Source organism: Littorina saxatilis, linkage group LG6 (assembly GCF_037325665.1).
Source record: "Littorina saxatilis isolate snail1 linkage group LG6, US_GU_Lsax_2.0, whole genome shotgun sequence".
In the NCBI taxonomy this organism is placed as follows: Eukaryota; Metazoa; Mollusca; class Gastropoda; order Littorinimorpha; family Littorinidae; genus Littorina; species Littorina saxatilis.
Window position 1 is genome coordinate 12,862,340 of NC_090250.1, and position 20,526 is coordinate 12,882,865.

General features: G+C 41.0%; 2 protein-coding genes and 1 long non-coding RNA gene across 3 annotated transcripts in view; all 3 read right to left on the reverse strand.

Annotated features, from left to right (window-relative positions):
* The window catches only part of LOC138968539 (ATP-binding cassette sub-family C member 4-like), a 95,817-nt gene extending 86,861 nt beyond the window's left edge, over positions 1–8,956 (reverse strand). Inside the window, exon 1 of the mRNA XM_070341115.1 lies at positions 7,971–8,956. Coding sequence (XP_070197216.1) covers positions 7,971–8,101 — 131 coding nt within the window. The 5' untranslated portion in view covers positions 8,102–8,956. The remainder of the gene's footprint in view (positions 1–7,970) is intronic.
* A 2,998-nt stretch (positions 8,957–11,954) lies between these two features.
* On the reverse strand, positions 11,955–15,205 carry LOC138968548 (uncharacterized). The gene is made up of 2 exons (XR_011456220.1): positions 14,718–15,205; positions 11,955–13,354 (listed from the first exon to the last, which is right to left on the reverse strand). It is a non-coding gene; the product is annotated as an uncharacterized lncRNA (long non-coding RNA).
* Positions 15,206–15,946: 741 nt separating this feature from the next.
* Positions 15,947–19,546, reverse strand: LOC138968547 (uncharacterized). The gene is made up of 3 exons (XM_070341126.1): positions 18,906–19,546; positions 18,307–18,398; positions 15,947–16,714 (listed from the first exon to the last, which is right to left on the reverse strand). Exons 1-3 carry the CDS (start codon positions 19,081–19,083, stop codon positions 16,538–16,540), a joined length of 447 nt encoding a protein of 148 aa, XP_070197227.1. The 5' UTR covers positions 19,084–19,546; the 3' UTR covers positions 15,947–16,537.
* Positions 19,547–20,526: the final 980 nt, after the last annotated feature.

Here is a 20,526-nt window from a genome sequence, read left to right on the forward strand (position 1 = left end):
CAGAGAGCAACATTGCGTAATACTACCATAAATGGATGTTTTGTCCGCGAATTTTGGCGTGTGGGAACCGAGTGGGAACCGAACACAAAGGGTCAGGGCACCGAACACAAAGCGTAGGGGAACCGTCACAGTGTCACCGGTGTGAAAAAGGCTACAGGTTAGGCAGGGGACAGAGGGAGAGAGAGAGAGGTTTTACCTATCGTTGACGTTATCTGAATGAAATAATTGTATACAAACAATTCTGGTGGTTGGTTGATCGTGAATGAAATGAAAGAAACTTGCTTTACTTAGTTTGCAAAGAGTTTTATATTCCCCCTCCTTATTACACTCCTGGGCACTGTTTGACTTTTCCCCAGCTGTGCTAACATTCTGCCCTGCGTATTAATTTTAGCCTCCACAGATCTCTGTCTAGGACCCTTTGTTCTCTATTTGTTTGATGATTATTTCACAAACCATACGCTTTTGACATACTGTGAATTTGTAGAGTTAACGTTTGAATGAAAAATTAACCCAGCTATTCACTTCAGATAACAATGCTAGGGTACTTCAAAATACCGTTAAAACACAACCAGCAACACTTTTTGAGGAAAGAAAGGGAAACAAGTCGCGTAAGGCGAAAATACAATATTTAGTCAAGTAGCTGTCGAACTCACAGAATGAAACTGAACGCAATGCCATTTTTCAGCAAGACCGTATACTCGTAGCATCGTCAGTCCACCGCTCATGGCAAAGGCAGTGAAATTGACAAGAAGAGCGGGGTAGTAGTTGCGCTGAGAAGGATAGCACGCTTTTCTGTACCTCTCTTTGTTTTAACTTTCTGAGCGTGTTTTTAATCCAAACATATCATATCTATATGACTAAGTGCCAAAAGGTGCTCACAGAACAGAAGACGACTTTGTTTTACAATAAAAATGTTTCTAAAAACGTGTGTCTGCTGAAAATTGGTGTGTGTGTGGATGAATGTGCGAAGAGATAGTGGACATAATTTCGTGTGTCTGACTTGAACGGTTTTGAAGTTATCTTTGTTTAAAGTCAAAAATAACGCCAAAACCGGCCATCTGAAAACGGACATCGTGATACCTCGTGTTTTGAATATGCCACAGAAAAATAACAAGAAGCACAAATGAATTGCATTTAGTTTGATTGAATGCCTGAAACATCGCTTTACAGACGAGACCAAACGTCAAATCTAAATCTCGAGAGAATGTTTTTTTTTCGATAACCGAATTTTAAGGTGTCGCACGCAAGATGTGTCGTCATCACGGCATACATTTTTCAATCGCAGATATTTACTAAATTTCTTTTTCAAAAATTCTGGAATTGATGTCGACACGTCAAGCGATAACGGTGTATCAAACTGCTGTCTTTCAAGTAATCCAGCAAAGACTGCAGAACTTTTGAACAGCATTTTTGAAAACGATTTGAAAATTTCGTCATATCTTGCGTGCGACAAAATGTTCGGTAATTAACGGTTATTTTCTTTTAAAAACAAAATTTACATGTACAAAGATCTACTTCATCTACGGAACCACGTGACACATTCTGTGTTCAAAATTTGTGAAGAAATCACGAACCACGAATGCGCTATCAAGTGTTGAAATTATGTCGTCAACATCTTTTCAGATCTTGCGTGCGACACCATCTTGCGTTCAACATAAAATGTCACTACCTTATCGAGTTTAATGGGTAAAACTAACTATTTGTTGTCTTAGTTTAATCTTCTTAATTAAAAGCGTAATAAAACCGAACTTCCAAGATGAATTTTAATTGAGATTAGCGAAAGAGCGGGCACGCAATTCGACCTTAAAGTAAAAGAATGATAACACGAGCGTTTGTCGTGTTGTCTTGCGTGCAACACATTGTCCAAAAAGGAAAATGTATATTTTTCTCAGACGTTTTTTAAGTTGAAACCTTGAAACTTCACACACATTTGGGGTTTAATCGCCCCCATGCATGGTAAAAGTCTTGTTGACCCTTGTCAGATTTCAAGGTCACGGCTGGGTCACATGTGGTTCAGAAAACGGATGAAACATATTTTTTCAGAGATTTTTGAAGCTAGAACCTTCAAACTTCAAACAACGCTTTTGCTTAATGATTGTTCAACATGGAGAATTCAAGGTTGATCCTTGAGAAATGTGAAGGTCATAGCAGGGTCTCGCGTGGGTAAAAAAAAAAAAAGGAAATTGTATTGAACTTCAATTTATATAAAACCAAAGTCTGGTTGATCTGTTTTAAGATTTAAGGTCAAATCTGTTATTTAAGGTCAAATCAAATAGAAATTTGTTGATGCTTAAATCTTTGAAACTTCCAACAGGTTTGAGGTTTGACAACTTCTGGACTTTGAAATCTGGTATGGTTGATCCTGGTAATATTAATTAGTCAAAACATCAAGATCAACAATTATAAAATAAGCACTTTCACCAATGTCAAGTGAGCAATAGCAGCAAACGTGATTCTTATAAAGATTATCACTTTTTGTGTGACCTCAACTTGACCACTCTGAATGCTCTCAATCATGGAAATTGACCACACTTTGATTATAACCAAACAACATCAAAACTTTGGAATGTGTGAAGTTTCAAAGGTGTTGCTTAAAAGGCGTTCGTGAAAATGACAATTGTATGTGTCTGACTTCAATGCGACCCCGCTGCGACCTTGACGTTTGATTTTATCAACCAGACTTTCATCATGTGTGAATGACTTCAAACACTATAAAACTAGTTGAAGAAATTGACAATTTTTCAAAGTTTAAGCCAGATGGCACTGCTGTGACCTTGAAATTTGACAAACATTAACCAGGCGGTCACCTTTTTTAGAAAATATCCTTAAAGGATCTTTAACTTTACTGTGACCTTGGAATTTGATGAGGTTTAATTTAACTTGCGTAGTGTGCCAAGTTTCAAGGCCCTAGCTTCAAAAACATATGAGAAAACCTCATTGAAAAATGTATATGTTTGACCTCAACGCGACCCTGCTGTGACCTTGACTTTTTCAACCAGACTTTAATCGTGTGTGAACATTATACACTAGAACTGTGTGTATTTTCAAAGCTCGTGCTATAAACGCGCTGAATAAATTGAAAATATTCCACATTTGGACCAGATGTGACCCCGCTGTGACCTTGAACTTTGACAAAGATTAACCAGCAGGTCACTTTTAATGAGGTTTTATAAAAATGCTGAAAGTATGTGAAGTATGTAAAGTCTAACTGATCTAGTATTAAAACATGTAAGACGTGACAACGACAATTTTCCAGTTTGCAAAGGAAATTTAACCTCGCTGTGACCTTGAAATTCAATGTTGTTTAATGTGATGTGCACCATACCTGGAGGTCATTATACTTTGGTTGTGTGCCAAGTTTCAAAGCCCTAGCTTTAAAAACGTGCGAGATAACCTTAATGCTATGACTCAGTGCCGTTTTGAATGATATAACGAACAAAATTATCGTTATTTGTAAAATCATTTGGGTAAATTTATCTTTTCTTTTCGTAATTGGGTTCCAGCATCTGTTGTCTTAACAAAAATCACAATATCAGTCGTGTTTGTCAACTTTTATTTTTTAGCCCCTTTGTCCGCTTTTCGTGCGCACCTTTTGGCACTTAGTCATATGTTTTTGGAATCAGGAACCGACAAGGAATAAGGTGAAAGTGTTTTTAAATTGATTTGGACAATTTAATTTTGATAATAATTTTTATATATTTAATTTTCAGAGCTTGTTTTTAATCCGAATATAACATATTTATATGTTTTTGGAATCAGCAAATGATAGAGAATAAGATAAACGTAAATTTGGATCGTTTTATAAATTTTTATTTTTTTTTACAATTTTCAGATTTTTAATGACCAAAGTCATTAATTAATTTTTAAGCCACCAAGCTGAAATGCAATACCGAAGTCCGGGCTTCGTCGAAGATTACTTGATCAAAATTTCAACCAATTTGGTTGAAAAATGAGGGCGTGACAGTGCCGCCTCAACTTTCACGAAAAGCCGGATATGACGTCATCAAAGACATTTATCAAAAAAATGAAAAAAACGTATGGGGATATCAATCCCAGGAACTCTCATGTCAAATTTCATAAAGATCGGTCCAGTAGTTTGGTCTGAATCGCTCTACACGCACGCACGCACACACACACACACACACACACACACACACACACACACACGCACATACACATACACCACGACCCTCGTTTCGATTCCCCCTCGATGTTAAAATATTTAGTCAAAACTTGACTAAATATAAAAAAGGACAAAAAGAAAGACCAAAAGCAATCAAGAAAACTGACAGGGAAAAGGAAAGAAAGAAAGAAAGAAAGTAAGACAAAATGAAAGAGAGAATGAATTTCACGAAAGAGACAGAAAAACTGAATATATCAATGAATAAAAGACGAGTCATTTAATTACATCGATTAACCTAGCTTAGAAACCAAAGATGTTACGTGCTTTATTCTTCACTGGCAAGAGCTGTGTGCAGCTCATCGTCGGCACGTGAACGTTGACATGCCTTTACTTGCATCTGTTTAAAGGCACACTCCTTCTTGTAAAAACAGTTGGGCTCACCATCTCAGACTGTGGCCAGGCTATTACATGGGAAAAGACCAAACTCCACCTGGTCACATACCTTAAATGAACACCGTGACTGCTTGCTGAAGTGAGTTGGCATGTTATTTTCTTAGCCACTAGTGGCCTTTACATAATTAACTCATTACACAAACGCCACTGTACACAGAGGGCCCCAAAGGGGGGGGGGGGGGGGGGGGGGGTATCATCACGATCACGGGAAGAGAAATTTTAGCTTTCAAGATCACAGTTACCTTGATTTTTGTTTTCACGATCACAAACACCTTGACGAATAGAGGATCATAGAGTGATACAGCTGTGAAAAATGTACGTTGAAAATAAAATGCTTTGCAATAATGCCCATCACGATCACGAAAACAAATGACGATCACGATCACGAGACTTGATTTTTGTGTCATCACGGATCACGGGCAAAGTCCCATCAAGATCACAGAAATGGACATTTCAGCAATCACGGTCACATTTCGGCAATCACGGTCACAGAAAGGTCAAAAAACGCCAATCACGATCACGATTTTAAACCCTTTGGGGCCCTCTACACAGTCTGAAAGCACCCAGGCTGTTGACTTTGGGTATGTGACCAAGAAGAAGGATGGTCTTACATACACACAAACCAACGTTTTTCTCACCGGTGGTTTGGAATATTGCCCCAAAACTTTCGATTTAGTGTTGTGGTGTTAAAATCTATCAGAAAAAAGTGTTTGCTAACGTGACGCCAAAAAGTAACCAAAACGGTCCTTAGCCGACTGACTATCAGTGTTTTCACGAGAAAGGGAACAAAATGTCCATACAAAATTGGCCCAGACGATGAGATGCGCACGATAGCACAAAGAAAACAAGTTTGTTATTGGTTGATTTGTGCCCAGCCAAATACCCTCAGGACCGATGATGGGGGTCGGAGAGAGGCCCATTAACACTTGCTCACAGGGGGAACGTCCCACTAGTCCGAGGGTTCACTAGTCCGAAGGTTCACTATAGACGCTTGATTTTCCAGTCATTATACCGCCCCTTAAAAGGCGGTATATAGGTTTCACTGTGTCTGTGTGTGTGTGTGTATGTGTGTGTGTGTGTGTGTGTGTGTGTGTGTGTGTGTGTGTGTGTGTGTGTCCGCAAATAGATATCCGATGTTTGAGAACCGATTTCAATGAAATTATGTGTGGGGCTGTAGTACAACCCAGACTCAATCCTCTCCATAATTCAGGTCGGTGGGATTACTAATTGACCCTCACGGGCAAAAAAGATAACCTGCGGGAACCTCTTTGCAGCTACATTGAATTTACCAATGTAGGTCAATTTTGGGAGAATTGGGTTATTGGCATTTTGGGATAGTTTTGACACTTCTACACACATATTTGCCTGTTGTTGGATGTCAGTGGCTTATAAATGCCTGCAAATCGATATTTAATCAACCTTGTCCTACCATGCTCTAAATAAAGACAAAGAATGACAACATATATCCTTTACAGAACCCCATCATGTCGTATAGCGTTCGAAAGGTCACTGTGTCTATTTTTAAACCAGCTTCTAGGTTAAATTATGTTGGCCAACCATGAAGTTTAACACCCAATTCTTTGGGTGTAAACAAGAAAGAGGCTTCTACCAATCAGAAGCCACTTTCGAAAACTTTCTTGGTAACAATGTCCGTTCTCGCCTGAAACAGCACTCGTGATTGGTCGAAGCGGTCTTAAGGGGAAGTAATGCCTCTCTACCGCTTGTGTTCATATGTTGCGATCATAGATCTATGGTTGCGATTGACTGCGAAAATGGAGAAAAGATTAGCGTTTCTGCTGAATTCTTGCAAAGCAGGTAACATTTTCGATGCGGAAGAAGAAGAATTGAAGTCGTTGATTGACGATTACTTCCTCTCGGACTAGTGAACCCTCAGACTAGTGAACCCTCGGACTAGTGAACCCCTCTCCAAACAGGACAGACATTCTTTCTGAGATTAGTCTTTGTCAAGAAATGGGCGTAATGCAAGACAAGGCTAACCTTCAACGAAAAACAAAAATGAAGAAATGACACAGCAGCAACACTCGCCAACATCACAACGGGCAAAACAAGCATAGCTCCCTAATCCTCGCTTGGCAGTTGGACAAATGCACACACCCCAAAATATAAAGTATCGGGAAAAGTGACATCAAACCCGCCGAAAATATCCCCAAATGCTGTATGAATCTGAAAACTTGTCGCCATCTGCCCAAAGGATTGGAGGATTTTCTCCACGCGGCCACCGGCCACCGCCCAGCTTTGAGAGATCGTTCTCTTGGCTGTGTAAGGCCCCATTTACACCACACAGCAAAGCCGTTGAACGCAACGTGTTGTGCAAATGCGTCGCTTAACACAGCTGCACGTGAAAATATCTTGCGCTGAGGTGCACTTTGATGCATTTTGATTGGCACGTAAATCCTCCAGTGAATGTAACCACAGCTCGTCCTATTGTGTTTATTGGCTGAATGTAACTCACCACGAGCGGCGTTTTGCGATGCAGAGCACCAGACCGTATACAGCGAATATAAACGTAAACCAGCAGCAAGGAACACAATAGGTACAACGCATTGTGACACAAAAACCGTAAATAACATTACAGAAAACGCTGTATGAACAAGATGAACAAGATTTAATTTGTATGCCACTGAAACCTTCAAACACCAGCAAAGACATTGCGTCATGATATGACAGCTGCAAATGTTTTGCCGGACATACTCCATGATTGACAGCGAGCAAGCAGGGAGGGTAAGATGGGGATTATCGGGGGATGATAAAGACAGATTATCGCCGTGGCCGAGGGCCGGGGTCAGAGAGAGAATTCACACGGAAGGCGTCAAACGGCGATCCAGCAGGTAACAGAGACACGCTGTTTGCTGCAGTCAGCTGTGGGGGTGGGGGTGGGGATGATGAAAAGGTGGGGGGGGGGGGGGGGGGGGCGGAGGGATAACGTTGTAATCTCTTTGAAAATGAGAAGGGCTGAGGTGAGTGAGAGTGAGAGAGAAAGAAAGAGAAACAGACCGACAGACAGAGAGAGAGAGAGAGAGAGAGAGAGAGAGAGAGAGAGAGAGAGAGAGAGAGAGAGAGAGAGAGAGAGAGAGAGAGACATAGACAGAGAGAGTAAGAGACAGAGACAGAGATGTAGTTCAACACAAAATGTGATCCTAGTCGACATTGTCAGACCTCTTGTCACCCCCCCCCCACACACACACACACACACACACATAGAGACAATGTCGACTAGGATCACATTTTGTGTTAAACTACATCTCTGTCTCTGTCACAATTAAAGAGCAAGGAATCAAAACAGACCGCCAAAAGCATCAAACGACACAAGAGTAAAAAAGAAACCAACCAACCGACCAAACAAACAAACAGGAAGTAGAGTTTGTGTACTGACCCGAAACCAGGCAGACAATGGCACAGGGGACCACGGGAACTGCTTCCGCTTGTGGTCACGGTAATCCCACTGTCTTCTGCTGCTGACGTCACTTCCTGTCGTGGATGCTGCTGTTGCTGCTGGGTACTCATCGTGAGACGACCACAGACGGTTTTCACTTCACTTAACTTATTTTGCTTTCCCAAAAATTATATTCTCTCATGGTGATAATGCACCGAAGATGTATCCTTGTGTAGACCAGTATATGTTCTGCAAGAGATCACTGCACCCCACCGAATGTTCTTCGTTTTGCGACCCTTCATCTCCTCGTTTCAATTCACTTCTCAGTGTAATCCACCACACTGGAGACATTTTTCACTGCTTTTCCATGCTCGATTTTCAAGTACCAGATTATTTTCTTTTGAATCAGCCAGAGATTGTGTGAAACACATTTTGTTTTCTCACAGCATCCATTTCATTTCATCTGTATCATTACATGCTTCATTTCACATATTCTGATTTCATTTCTCTGTCAATCAATCAGAAACTGTAAATAACACAGTTTTCTCACAGAATCCATTTCATGTCATCTGTATAATTACATACTTCATTTCACATAGTCCGACCAGTTTCACGTCTTTGTCTTTTCTTTAAGACGAAATGTACGGACAGTCTCCAAACAGTGTCACGGAGTCAGCTCTGCGCGAACAGTGAGAAGATGAACCCGTACCGTAATTGTCTTGCCTCCATTCAGTGTGAATTGTATTTATTCCACGGCTGGTGGGGATGTTGACACAGTGTTGTCGCCGTCACGATGCTGTGTCAGTGCACACACTCCCGGGTAGAAAGATACAGAGTAGATACCGGGTGATGCTCACCTGCACTCGCCGGCTCTCAGGCGTTAACCTCCCGTCTGTCGCCTTTGACATCATGACTCGAATAAATCCCGGCCCCGCTGAATCCCCGGCGTTGTTCACATGTCTGCTTGATGCACACGTCCTGCCGGCTTACCTATCAAACAACAACACAGAATGAGTCAGTCGTGAAAGGAATATTGTACCTGGCGGGGATAGGATACGGCAACGTGCCGCTTCAACCGGCGCGGCGCGCTCCCCAGGCAAGCTCAGAAAAGCGGAGTGTATTCAGATGCAATTAATAAGTTTAGTCACTTCTCGAGCTTGTTTGAGTACAAAGCGGTCGAGACTTGATCCCAAAACCAGTGAATGCACAAACAGAAAAAGTTCATTTAGAACGCTATATAGAATATACACACTATTATACATTTATAATAGTGGTTTTCAAGATATGCATTGACTGGAAAATCAAACTCTGCAGGCACACACAGAGCCACACCAATTAAGTTATCGTGGCTATGCAACGAACTCCCAGCAGGTAGAAAGTAAGTTAAAAGCGCACGCCTTCCCGTGTACACAGTTCGGCTCGGCACCGTCTCAGATCTGATAGGGCTTTTACATGGGATAAGACCATCTATCCACTTGGTAACATACCAACACTGAACAGCATGGGTTCTCCCTGTGCGCATTGGGAATTTTTTTATGATTAATTTCGCAGCACACAATCAATTCATAAAAGAAAATTCCAAATCACCACAGCAAGCAGTCAGGTTGTTGATTTTTGGTATGTGACGACGTGGAGGCCGGGATGGTGTTATCCCATACCAACTGTTTTCACGAGAAGGAGTGTGCCTTTAACTGTCGATTCACTTATTCAACGTATGTACAATGAACGAAACAAACAGTCGGCAAACACAGGAAAAGTGCAGCTTCATGCCCGCAGCAGTTAATGTTTGGCTGTAAGTAACCGAAAAGACACTAATAAAGTCCGCACCAGCCAGTCATTCTTCGCTGCATTTATGATATGAGGAATAATGTATCTTGGGGTAAACCGCAGGAAGACACAACATACATAAATTGGTCAGAGACAGCTCGAGTCATTGTCCCGTCAGCCATCCTGCTATAAAACACCAGACCATCGCTAGGGGAAAGGTAGTACGGTTTGTTATCAACATCGTCAGTCGTGGTTAATGAGTATGAGGAAATGCTGCGTAACGATGAATGTTGGCCTTACCAGACCGTGGCTCTTTTTTCTCGTTTGCGCCCCCTCCCCCTCGCCCCCCCCCCCCCCCCCCCCCCCCCCGTCTCCCTCATCAACGATAATAAGAGATCGGGTTTTATACACGCGGAGACATGTACAAAAGGTTATCCTTATTTGTTCAGCGTTTATGTGTGTGTGTGTGTGTGTTATTGCGTGTGTGTGTGTATGTGCATGTGTGTGTGTGTGTGTGTGTGCATATGTGTGTGTGTGTCAGTGCGTGCGAACGTGTGCGCGTGTGTGCGTTCGTACGTGCGTGTGTTATTGCGTGTGTGTGTTATTGCGTGTGTGTGTGTATGTGCATGTGTGTGTGTGTGTGCATGCATTCATACATATCCTTGGCACAAAGGGTCAGAAATCCCAAAAATAAGGCCTTAAATGAATAAGGCCTTATTTCAGGAAATAAGGGCTTATTTTCAAGAAATAAGGCCTTATTTCTAAAATAAGGGCTTATTTTTTTATGGGTTTATTTTGTAAAGGCCTTATTTTTTAAGGCCTTATTTTAGAATAAGCACAAAAAAGGCCTTATTTTTCTAAGGTCATATTGGAAATAAGGCCTTACAAAAATAAGGCCTTAAAAAAATAAGCCCTTATTTTTTTAAGGCCTTATTTTTTCGCCTCTCAGTTGTATGCTGGTACACAGAGAGAGCGGCGTTATAGAGAGAGAGAGAGAGAGAGAGAGAGAGAGAGAGAGAGAGAGAGAGAGAGAGAGAGAGAGAGAGAGAGAGAGAGAGAGACATACAAACAGACGGACTGACAGACAGATAGACAGACGGACTGACGAACGAACTGACGGACGGACTGACAGACAAAGAGAAAAAGATAGAAAGAGAGAAAGAGGGAGAGAGAGAGAGAGAGGGTGTGTGTGTGTGTGTGTGTGTGTGTGTGTGTGCGTGCGCGCGTGTGTGTGTGTGTGCGTGCGTGCGTGCGTGCGTGCGTGTGTGTGTGTGTGTGCGTGTGCGTGTGTGTTTGTGTGTTGTAATGTCTTTATGTGTCTGTGTGTCTTTGTGTCTAGGTTTGTGTGTGTGTGTCACTGGGCGAAAAGTGGCGTTTTGTATCTTACAAAACTACTCAAAATCCCAACAAAACTTCAAGTTTCAATGGGTTTATCACATTTTGGTGTTCACGACAACGCCAGATTTTGATTGGATTTTGTTGAAGTTATCGCAGCGAAATTGCCTGGAATTTCAGCGCGTTTTGCGACGGTCAAAACATCATGTTAAACCATGTTACAGCATGTCTGTAACATGCAAAAATTCCAAGTTTTGATGGCATTAAAGCTTTGGTTTAACGCCAAGTAACATCATGTTATCGTAGACTTAACTTGCAAAACTGCTTGTTTTGGTGGTGTTACAGCTTGCTTGTAATGTGATTAACATCATGTTATCGTAGACTTAACTTGCAAAACTGCTTGTTTTGGTGGTGTTACAGCTTGCTTGTAATGTGATTAACATCATGTTATCGTAGACTTAACTTGCAAAACTGCTTGTTTTGGTGGTGTTACAGCTTGCTTGTAATGTGATTAACATCATGTTATTGCTGGTATAACATGCAAAACCCCATGTTATGTTGGTGTTAAAGCTTGCTCAAATGCCTATTAACTCCATGTTATGTTGGTGTTAAAGCTTGCTCAAATGCCTATTAACACCATTTTAGTTGGTGTAAGGCTTGATTATTAATGTAAAAAAACACCATGTTATGACGTTCACATAATTGTTTTCCACTGGATGGAATTTTGTGGAAAAGAAAGCATGTTGTTTGGGAATTGTGTGCGGGTTTCATGCTTGGATATTGCACTATGCTGACTTGTCACAGGTCAATTTACATTTAACAATATTAGTTTTCAAATGCATCATCCTTCACACATTATGTAAACATCTTTAACATTAACACTTTGGTTGTAAAATGATTGCACTTTATTCAAACAGGACAAAAACAAAAATGCTGATTCACAATGTACAATAGCAAAGGACTATTTTGAGTGGAGACAGTGTTCATCCACACTATATATGATGCCCTGTGAAAACATTGGCCATAGATATATGTGAATTACTTCCCTTGGGTATGAACATTTATGAATGATTAAATGGGTGAAAGAAGGCCACACAAAATGAAAATCAGTAAATAACAAAATCACTTCCCTTGTGAGTAAGAACAGTCATACCATGTTCCAACTTTTTGCTAAAAATTCGCCCACAATGTGACCTTCAAAGTTAAAAAGGGGTAACTGAACTTCATGTTTGGATGTCATGGAGTCATGGAGTCCAACATGAAGAAATGTATAAGAACACAAGAATGTATGCATGACAAAGAACAAATGTTTATTTTTGAATGTTTTATGTATGTTATTATTACGGACACAAAAGCTCAGCAATGCAATTTCTCTTTTAGAGATTAATAAAGTTATTTTATTGTATTGTATTGTATTGTATGTCAGTAAATTTTGAAAGCCCTAGATTCATAAACATCTGAAAACTGCTCAACGTCTTTGCATCACGGCACATTAATAAAAGTAAGAGTTAGTAAGACTGGCCTAACTGCTATGGTGAGGCAGTAATAACTCGTTGATGAAGAATTATTTGAATTCTGAATTTCGAACAAACAAATACAGTGTCCTTCCAAACACCCTTTTCAGGCCTCCAAGAATAAAAAAATAAGCTGGTCTTAAAAAGGAGGAAATCTGCTTAATATCTAGGTAAATGTACAACAGGTTGTGAACAGAAAATCCAAAAATGTAAGGTCTGAAAAGCGGGGAAGTTTGAAAAGGGGGGAAGGGGGGGACCTAAAATGTGACGATCATAACAACCATAATTTATCTAACAAAGTTCATTCTGAAATCTTCTTCAGCGTTTGATTATGGAGAGACTAAATCCTCAGTTCAGATGTGGTCTTAACTCCTTGTCTCCCAGGTACACACAGTCACTATGTACATTGCATCTGTTATCATTCGGCACATATCCGCATCCTGCTTAGACTGTTAGCTTCAGTCGCTTCCTGTAACGTTGATCTAACGCCAGGATTCTAGCCTGTTGATACAGTTTCTACAATTCTGAGTGACCTGCTGCAGCACAGCTGGTCTCGGCTTAAAAAATCTTGGTCAACATAGATGGGGTACAAAGTGTTAAAATAAAGCGTCCTTCCAAAGTTGATGACAGGTCCCCAGAGTATTCACAAAATTATATGGTACTGGAACTGGAAGCCTTGCACGGCGACGAAAAAGATGTCCACGCCTACATGAAGAAGCATCCTTCACGGCTTCAGCGGAAACAGTCGGCTGGGGATGAGGACAGCACCTATGTAAAAAATATAGACAAGAACAAAAATATATGTCAATGGGAAAACAAAGAAACAAGTAGAGAAGGACCTCCCCACCTTTACACAGTGAAAATGAAAAACACATGTGAATGTACTTATGTTTTAAATCTCCCCCCCCCACCCCCCCCCCCCCACCCCCCCCAATTAAGACCAATTATCCAAGATATTTTTCAGTCCTCAAAGGAGAATTTCACTGTTCTCACGGAACCCTGAAGAAAACTGAGCTGTGCTAATATATTACATAACTGCAAACATCCCTCAAATTCAATATTGCAAGCCACTATACATTCCTCATAAAGGCACTTCATGCTCACGTGTGAAAACTAACATAAGTTTACAAGTGTGTATCTACTTATAATAATAATAATAATAACGGGCATTTATAAAGCGCCTTATCAGAAGTTCAAAGCGCGTGACAACAATACGTGTATAAAAAATTCATACAATCACTGTCAGATTCAAACAACACATCATGCACATCTCACATCCCCAGACTCTATGCTAAGGCCAAAAAAAAAGAAGTCTGTTTACGGTATCCCGACCGACCCTATTTTTTTGCGCGACCCTAGACTTTTTTTTGGCATTTGGGGGAAAAAAAAAAATCAAAATTTTAAAACAAAGTTTGTTTTTGGGCAAAATAATTTGATGTTTTTTGGAGAAAAAAAAAATCCCGACCTACCGACCCTATTTTTTGGGCCGATGTTACCGTAAACAGACTATTTTTTTGTTTGGCCTAAGGAACTATCCGTAATGTTGTTGGAACAAGTGAGTTTTCAAATTGGACTTAAAAGATGAAATGTATGGAGAGTGACGTAATAGAAAGGGGAGTGAATTCCATAACTGAGGGCCATGATATGAAAACGTGCGGAAGCCATGAGCCTTGCGTTTAAAGCAACCTTGACGGAGAAGTCGAGCATCAGCAGAAGAATGAAGGGTGCGAGAGGGAGTGTAGAGGGAGACCAGTTACGAAAGATAGGCAGGTGCCGATTCAGAGATGATCTTGTAGCAGAAGCAGGCAGCTTTATACCTAATACGTTGAGACACAGGAAGCCAGTGAAGTTCTTTCATGAGAGGAGTGCTGCAGAGTGTTGTACTTTTTGCAAGGGTTGGAGAGTGGAGTCAGGGCAGCCTATGAGAAGGGATTTGCTGTAATCTAATCTACACAGAATGCAGGATGTAACGAGAGTTTTAGTGGCATCAACAGTCAGAAATGTTCTTGTGGAACCTATTCTTCTAGTTCTAATGTAGTACCTGTTTGTAGTGAACTCACCAGCAGGAGTATTGCATACATAATTACGCATTACTGAATTAAAGTAACTATTTTCAAAGCTTCTCGCTTACCTTGGAATAGTGTCAAGCAGCTTATGTTGTGTCTAGATCAGCAATCAGATCTTCACACTCAGCCTGCACTTGCTGAAAACTGGACATGCCTGTATCTCAATCAAGCTGTTGTTGCGGAGACAACGGAATCATGCTCAAGTCAGGTCCAACTGAAATAAAAGCATATTGTCAGCTGATAAATGATTTGATCAAGCAAAACCATGCGGTATTTTTTTAATAAAATATTTTGTATACCCCGCTAATGCAAAAATAATGTACTTATTTACTATTAGCATTAATTTTAGCTGGTCATTCAAACCAGAGCTTGTTCTAGAACTCCACAAGAACAACAATGGCAGTTGGCAATGGCACTGGCAGAATACAGATCAAAACAATATTAGTATTAGCCTCACCAAGGGTTGACTTCCCATCAAAATGAATGACGGACTGAATCAAACTTCAGAGACATTACAATTTTTCACAACGATTTTTTCAGCAAACAGCCATGTTTTAATACCTGTACAGTAAAACCTGTCTCTAACGGACACCCTTGGGGAATGGTAATAGTGTCCCTATTAGACAGGTGTCCCTTCTTCACAGGTGGAGGGGCCGGGGCAATATTTTACAAAGAGCACGTAAAATGAACAAGACACTTTTTGTCAGTCCTGTAGTATGTATTTATTGGATTGAACATGAGACTCACTGAAAATGTGAGTAAACAAATGATACATGTAGCAAACAACAACAACAACAACAACAACATCCCCCCCCCCCCCCCCCCCCCCCCCCACCTAACCCGTTCCCTACACACACTGTGCATCAAACTTACGCAAGTCGGACGTCACAAAGCTAAAAATAGCTGACTCTTCATCAGTCATTCAACGGGAAATTCCGCAGTGTGTCTCGACCAAATTGGGTCAGCTCTTGTTTCATTCAGTTTTTCTAGTCTCAGCATAAATGCATGGAACAAAAATTTAGCTGTGTTAACTATTGTTTCCTTCGAACGATTGCTTACAAAGAGAGAGAGATCATCACGTCTTCTTTTTCCGATTTGATCCTCGCGATCTGTGTTTTACCACATCCCATCTCCTTCGCCACATCTTGGCATGATTGGCCGCTATCTAGTTTTTTCAAGGCAGCGACACGCTGCTCTAAAGTCAACGCTTTTCTTTTTCCTGCTGGAGATTCCATTTTCAAACACAGTAGTCTACTGTTGCTTTTGATTGTGACTGTATCCACAATGCGGAAAAGCGAAAGTGAGTGAGCGAAAGTGGGTCTCCATCTAAACAAGCCACTGATTGGTCAGAAAAGGGACAGGACAACCAATCAACAACCATTTGTGCTACGGCTACGGCTGCCGAGCACTGTCTGCATAACAGTCGAGTTTTCGAAGTTGCGTTTTTATGTACGTTGTGTCCGTTTGTGACACTGTTTACACTTCCTACGGTCCGAAAAATCGTGTCCGCGTCCGTAAGTGGCAGGTGTCCGCCCGTTAAAGGTTAGTTATTGTTGAAATCGTGTTCGTGCCATGATAAACTGTCCGTATGTAGCAGGTGGCCGTTACAACAAGGGTCCGCTAGACTCAGGTTTTACTGTACAAATGTATCAGTGATATCACTATGAGTATGACAGTATGACAGTGTGGTAAGCTTACCGACGATTCGTTCAGTATAGTCTTTCTATGTAAGTAGTGGTCCAGTGAACGATACCTTCCGCCTGTGGTTCGAGACAGAGATTAAGTTTAAACTTAATTCGAGAAGCCAAACACTGACGAATACTTACGTATTTTGAGCAAAACCCACGCACGTCGACCACAAGTTGATGTCTGCTGGAGTACGTAATCATAACGTAGAGGACAACAGTTTCACTTGGCTGGCTTCGGTTATTCCCACCTGTATCTGTTCCTTGCTGTTCTCCAAGAGACACCATGGTGCAGCAAGCTGAAGGGTGTCCTGTCGTATTTCCTCGAAGTTGTAGGAGGCAACCAGGTCAGGAGCAGGAGGTGGGGGGCGACTGACCTGCAGCAGAATTCAAATCAATTAGTCAAGTCACTATGACATATCTTTATTGTTATCGCCACACGACCGTGACGACGGGCGCTGTGGCGGGGTGGTAAGACGTCGGCCTCGTAATCGGAAGGTCGAGGGTTCGAATCCCGGCTGCGGCCGCCTGGTGGGTTAAGAGTGGAGATTTTTCCGATCTCCCAGGTCAACTTGTGTGCAGACCTGCTAGTGACTTATCCCCCTTCGTGTGTACAGTAGTCCCTTCCATTTCCGGCCCTTTCGTGGGCGTGAACCTACCCGGAGCGGCCAGCTTTCCCATGACTAATGAGTTTTCCTTCTATAATTGACTCTTAATGGCCGTTAACCTGTCTGACGCGGTCAACGGTCACTGATTTTTGCCCTAAGGTGCCCCTCTTACTCGACAGGAGCGGCCACTTAACGGCCACTTGTCACTTTCGCGGGCGAGCGCCTGTGGTGTGTGTGTGTGTTGTGTGCACAGACGGCACAGCACGAGCAGACGACATGAATACTTACGCATGCGCAAACTGTAAATACAGACATGCGCATACATGTACATTTACGGCAGTCACTTCCGGATCGATCACAGCTGATGTGAGTTTGAAACACTTGTTTATCTGACACTCAAATACATATATAATAATCCAAACAACACACATAGAAACATACGAAACAATAGCTTAGCCAGGACGATCGAGTTAAACACGCAAATAATTAAGATGTATAAACGAAAGCAAAACTAACAGAGACAATGAATCGGCGGCTCGTGGATGATCGCTTTCTTTTCTTCATGAAAACTTGATCGTGTTTTTTGGGGTTTTTTGGAGGAGGAGGGGGCCTGTAATGAACGGCCACCTGATATTTGCGGTCACCTTTGCAATGACTAATGGGTGACCGGATATGGCAGGTACTACTGTACACGCAACCACAAGACCAAGTGCGCACGGAAAAGATCCTGTAATCCATGTCAGAGTTCGGTGGGTTATGGAAACACGAAAATACCCAGCATGCTTCCTCCGAAAGCGGCGTGTGGCTGCCTAAATGGCGGGGTAAAAACGGTCATACACGTAAAAACACGAGTGTACATGGGAGTTTCAGCCCACGAACGCAGAAGAAGAAGTTATCGCCACACCAACCCTAAATTTTTCCTACCATACTGTATTTGTTATCCGAGAGAGAAAAAATCCATGTTGCAGACTCAACTGGAAAAATTCCCTTCTCCATCATCTAGTGGACAGAGCTCACATGATTTCAAACAAATCTTTTTTTAAAGTCACATACTTTGTGCGACAGTGTTAGTTTACTATAACTGTAATTTATAAATAGCAAATTAAAAAATATCACTTATCAGATAATCAGCTAAATGCCTGGCAGATGACCCTCATTCAAAGTGAGTCGTGGCTAAACCATGAAACTAGAAAAACAGGTTATACCACAATATAAATCTCACACTGACAGCGGACAAAAACTGAGAAAACACCCAGTATACATGTACCGGTACTCACAAAAGAGTTACAAGTAGCATATTATCACTATCAGTATCACTAATAGCATACTATACTGGGCAAATAACAGCAATTTTTACTCACTGGGGGTTTCCTGGCTGGAGTCTTTGGTGTTTCTACTGACTTCTGTAGCACATGGTTGGTTGGCAGACTTCCTGGAATGAGTGCTCGCTTGCCTGTAGGCCCAGCAAAAAAACATGCAAAGAAAATGTTCAAAATGCTGAGTCGAAATTATAAGTTAAATTAACTAAACAGACCTATACATTTAGATCTATTGAAATAGAAACAAGAATTAGTAAAACACACTACTGCAAATCTGTCAAGAATGAACAAGACTGACTCAGTGACCGAGTAAAACAACAAAAGAAATCTAAGTTCTAACCCAGAAGTTTACTAGAATATATTCAAAAACACATTATCACAAGAACAAAGAGTGGTTTTTTCCCCATTACCTAATAATTATAGCTCAGAATTACGCCTTTGTCAATGTATGATTCAGAATACGATTGTGTTATTTTTTGTCTGCGAGCTGTAAAAGTACTAGTTACTACAAGTACTAAGCCTCATACTGATTGATTGATACTACTAGAGCTTCGTCACTTGAAGCATTACAAGCAAAACAACACAGCACAGACAATCAGATGAAAGCTTATTTTCGCTATATTACTAGTTTTTTTACGTACCGTATTTGAAGCATGTTTCTTTGAAATGTCGGGAACATCCTCGCATTCTTCGGGTTGAAAAGCTTGTCAGCACGGTTGATTTTGTGGAAGAGCAGCTCTCCATTCGGCATCCGCTTTTCCGTTTGGTATACCATGGAAAGTTATAAGCGTTGAAGATCTTAGTGAGCTCACGCTGCATCCAGGCATACAACAATTTGCACCGGGCATCTTGAAATCATGGTTCACTTCTCTGGCATCATCGAAAAATGGCGAAACGGAAGTGACTTTTTTCGGAATGCAGCTTTCTTCCGGTTGTCAGCACTTACCGCGAGCGCAGCGAGTTGGCGATTGATCCAGTCAATACACAACTATGCGCCGGCATAGACCACTGATCTAACAAGAAAAATGTTCATTCAAAATGAACAGCGTCGATGCAATGTCCACCAAAGATTTATTTTGGGAAGTGTTAAAGGTTAGGGTCAAAAGTTAATGAATTGCATGTTGTGCTGGATATATATAAATTGTTTATTTCAGTCAATGCTTGCCATAATTGATCAAACAGCCACAAGAAAAAAAAACTTTTTAATTAAAAAATAGAGCTTGTTTGAAACAGGTAGAAAGGAAGAGTTGATATTGCAATATCTGTACGTGGGAATGTGGTGAAAAAGAGTGCTAAAAGTAGTAAGTCAGTCTCAGATCCATTTCAAATATTTATTGCAGAAAAACAAAATACAAATTACAAAAAAACACAGAACCATTACCAGGTGTCATAGGATTGTTTGAAAACAATAGTTTTAATTTTACACTGTAAATACAGGAATCAGAATTAAACACCTCAAACTGATTGGCACATGCATAATGAATCACCTGGAATTGCAACAGGGAGATACTGAAGTAATTGGAAACAAACATCTGAAATTGACAGAGAAACAATTGAAAATATAGTACCAGTTGACATGAGCGTACAATATTTTAATGGAAGTGCAATTTTAGCACGAAGCATCCGCAGGAGGATGCACTAACAATTACATAGTGCCACAAAATGTGTACGGACATTTCACAACCGTGCATTATTAGCACAGAACACATACATGGGGGCGCACAAAACATTATTGTGACAATAATTTACACGAAACATTTCACAGTACATTTTTATGCATGGTGCATCTACTACAGGAGGGTGCTCCAACAATGATGCATAGTGCCAACATTTAGCGCAAACTTTTGACAAAAGTGCATTATTACCACAAAGCGCATACAGCGATTATATAGTAGCAAGTTGCACTAAACATTTGAACAAAATGCATTTTGTTCAAATGTTAACAGCACAGCACCAAGTTTTGCATAAGTGCACAACAGCACTGACCATTTCACAAAAGTGCATATAACAGCTGTGACAATTTTACAAAAGTGCATTGACCATTTCAGGCAGATGGCTAACATGCAGATTTCGCTTTGTCTGTCTTTCTTTGAAAAGTAGGCATGTTCAAGATCGATGAAGTCATGAGCAATTGGGTTAGATGACAGAAAAGATTCAAAAACGTCAGATTCAGTTAGATGACAGAAAAGATTCAAAAACGTCAGATTCAGTGTTTTGGGCACTGTTGAACAGGAACATTCTCTCCTGTTCAACAAATGTGGG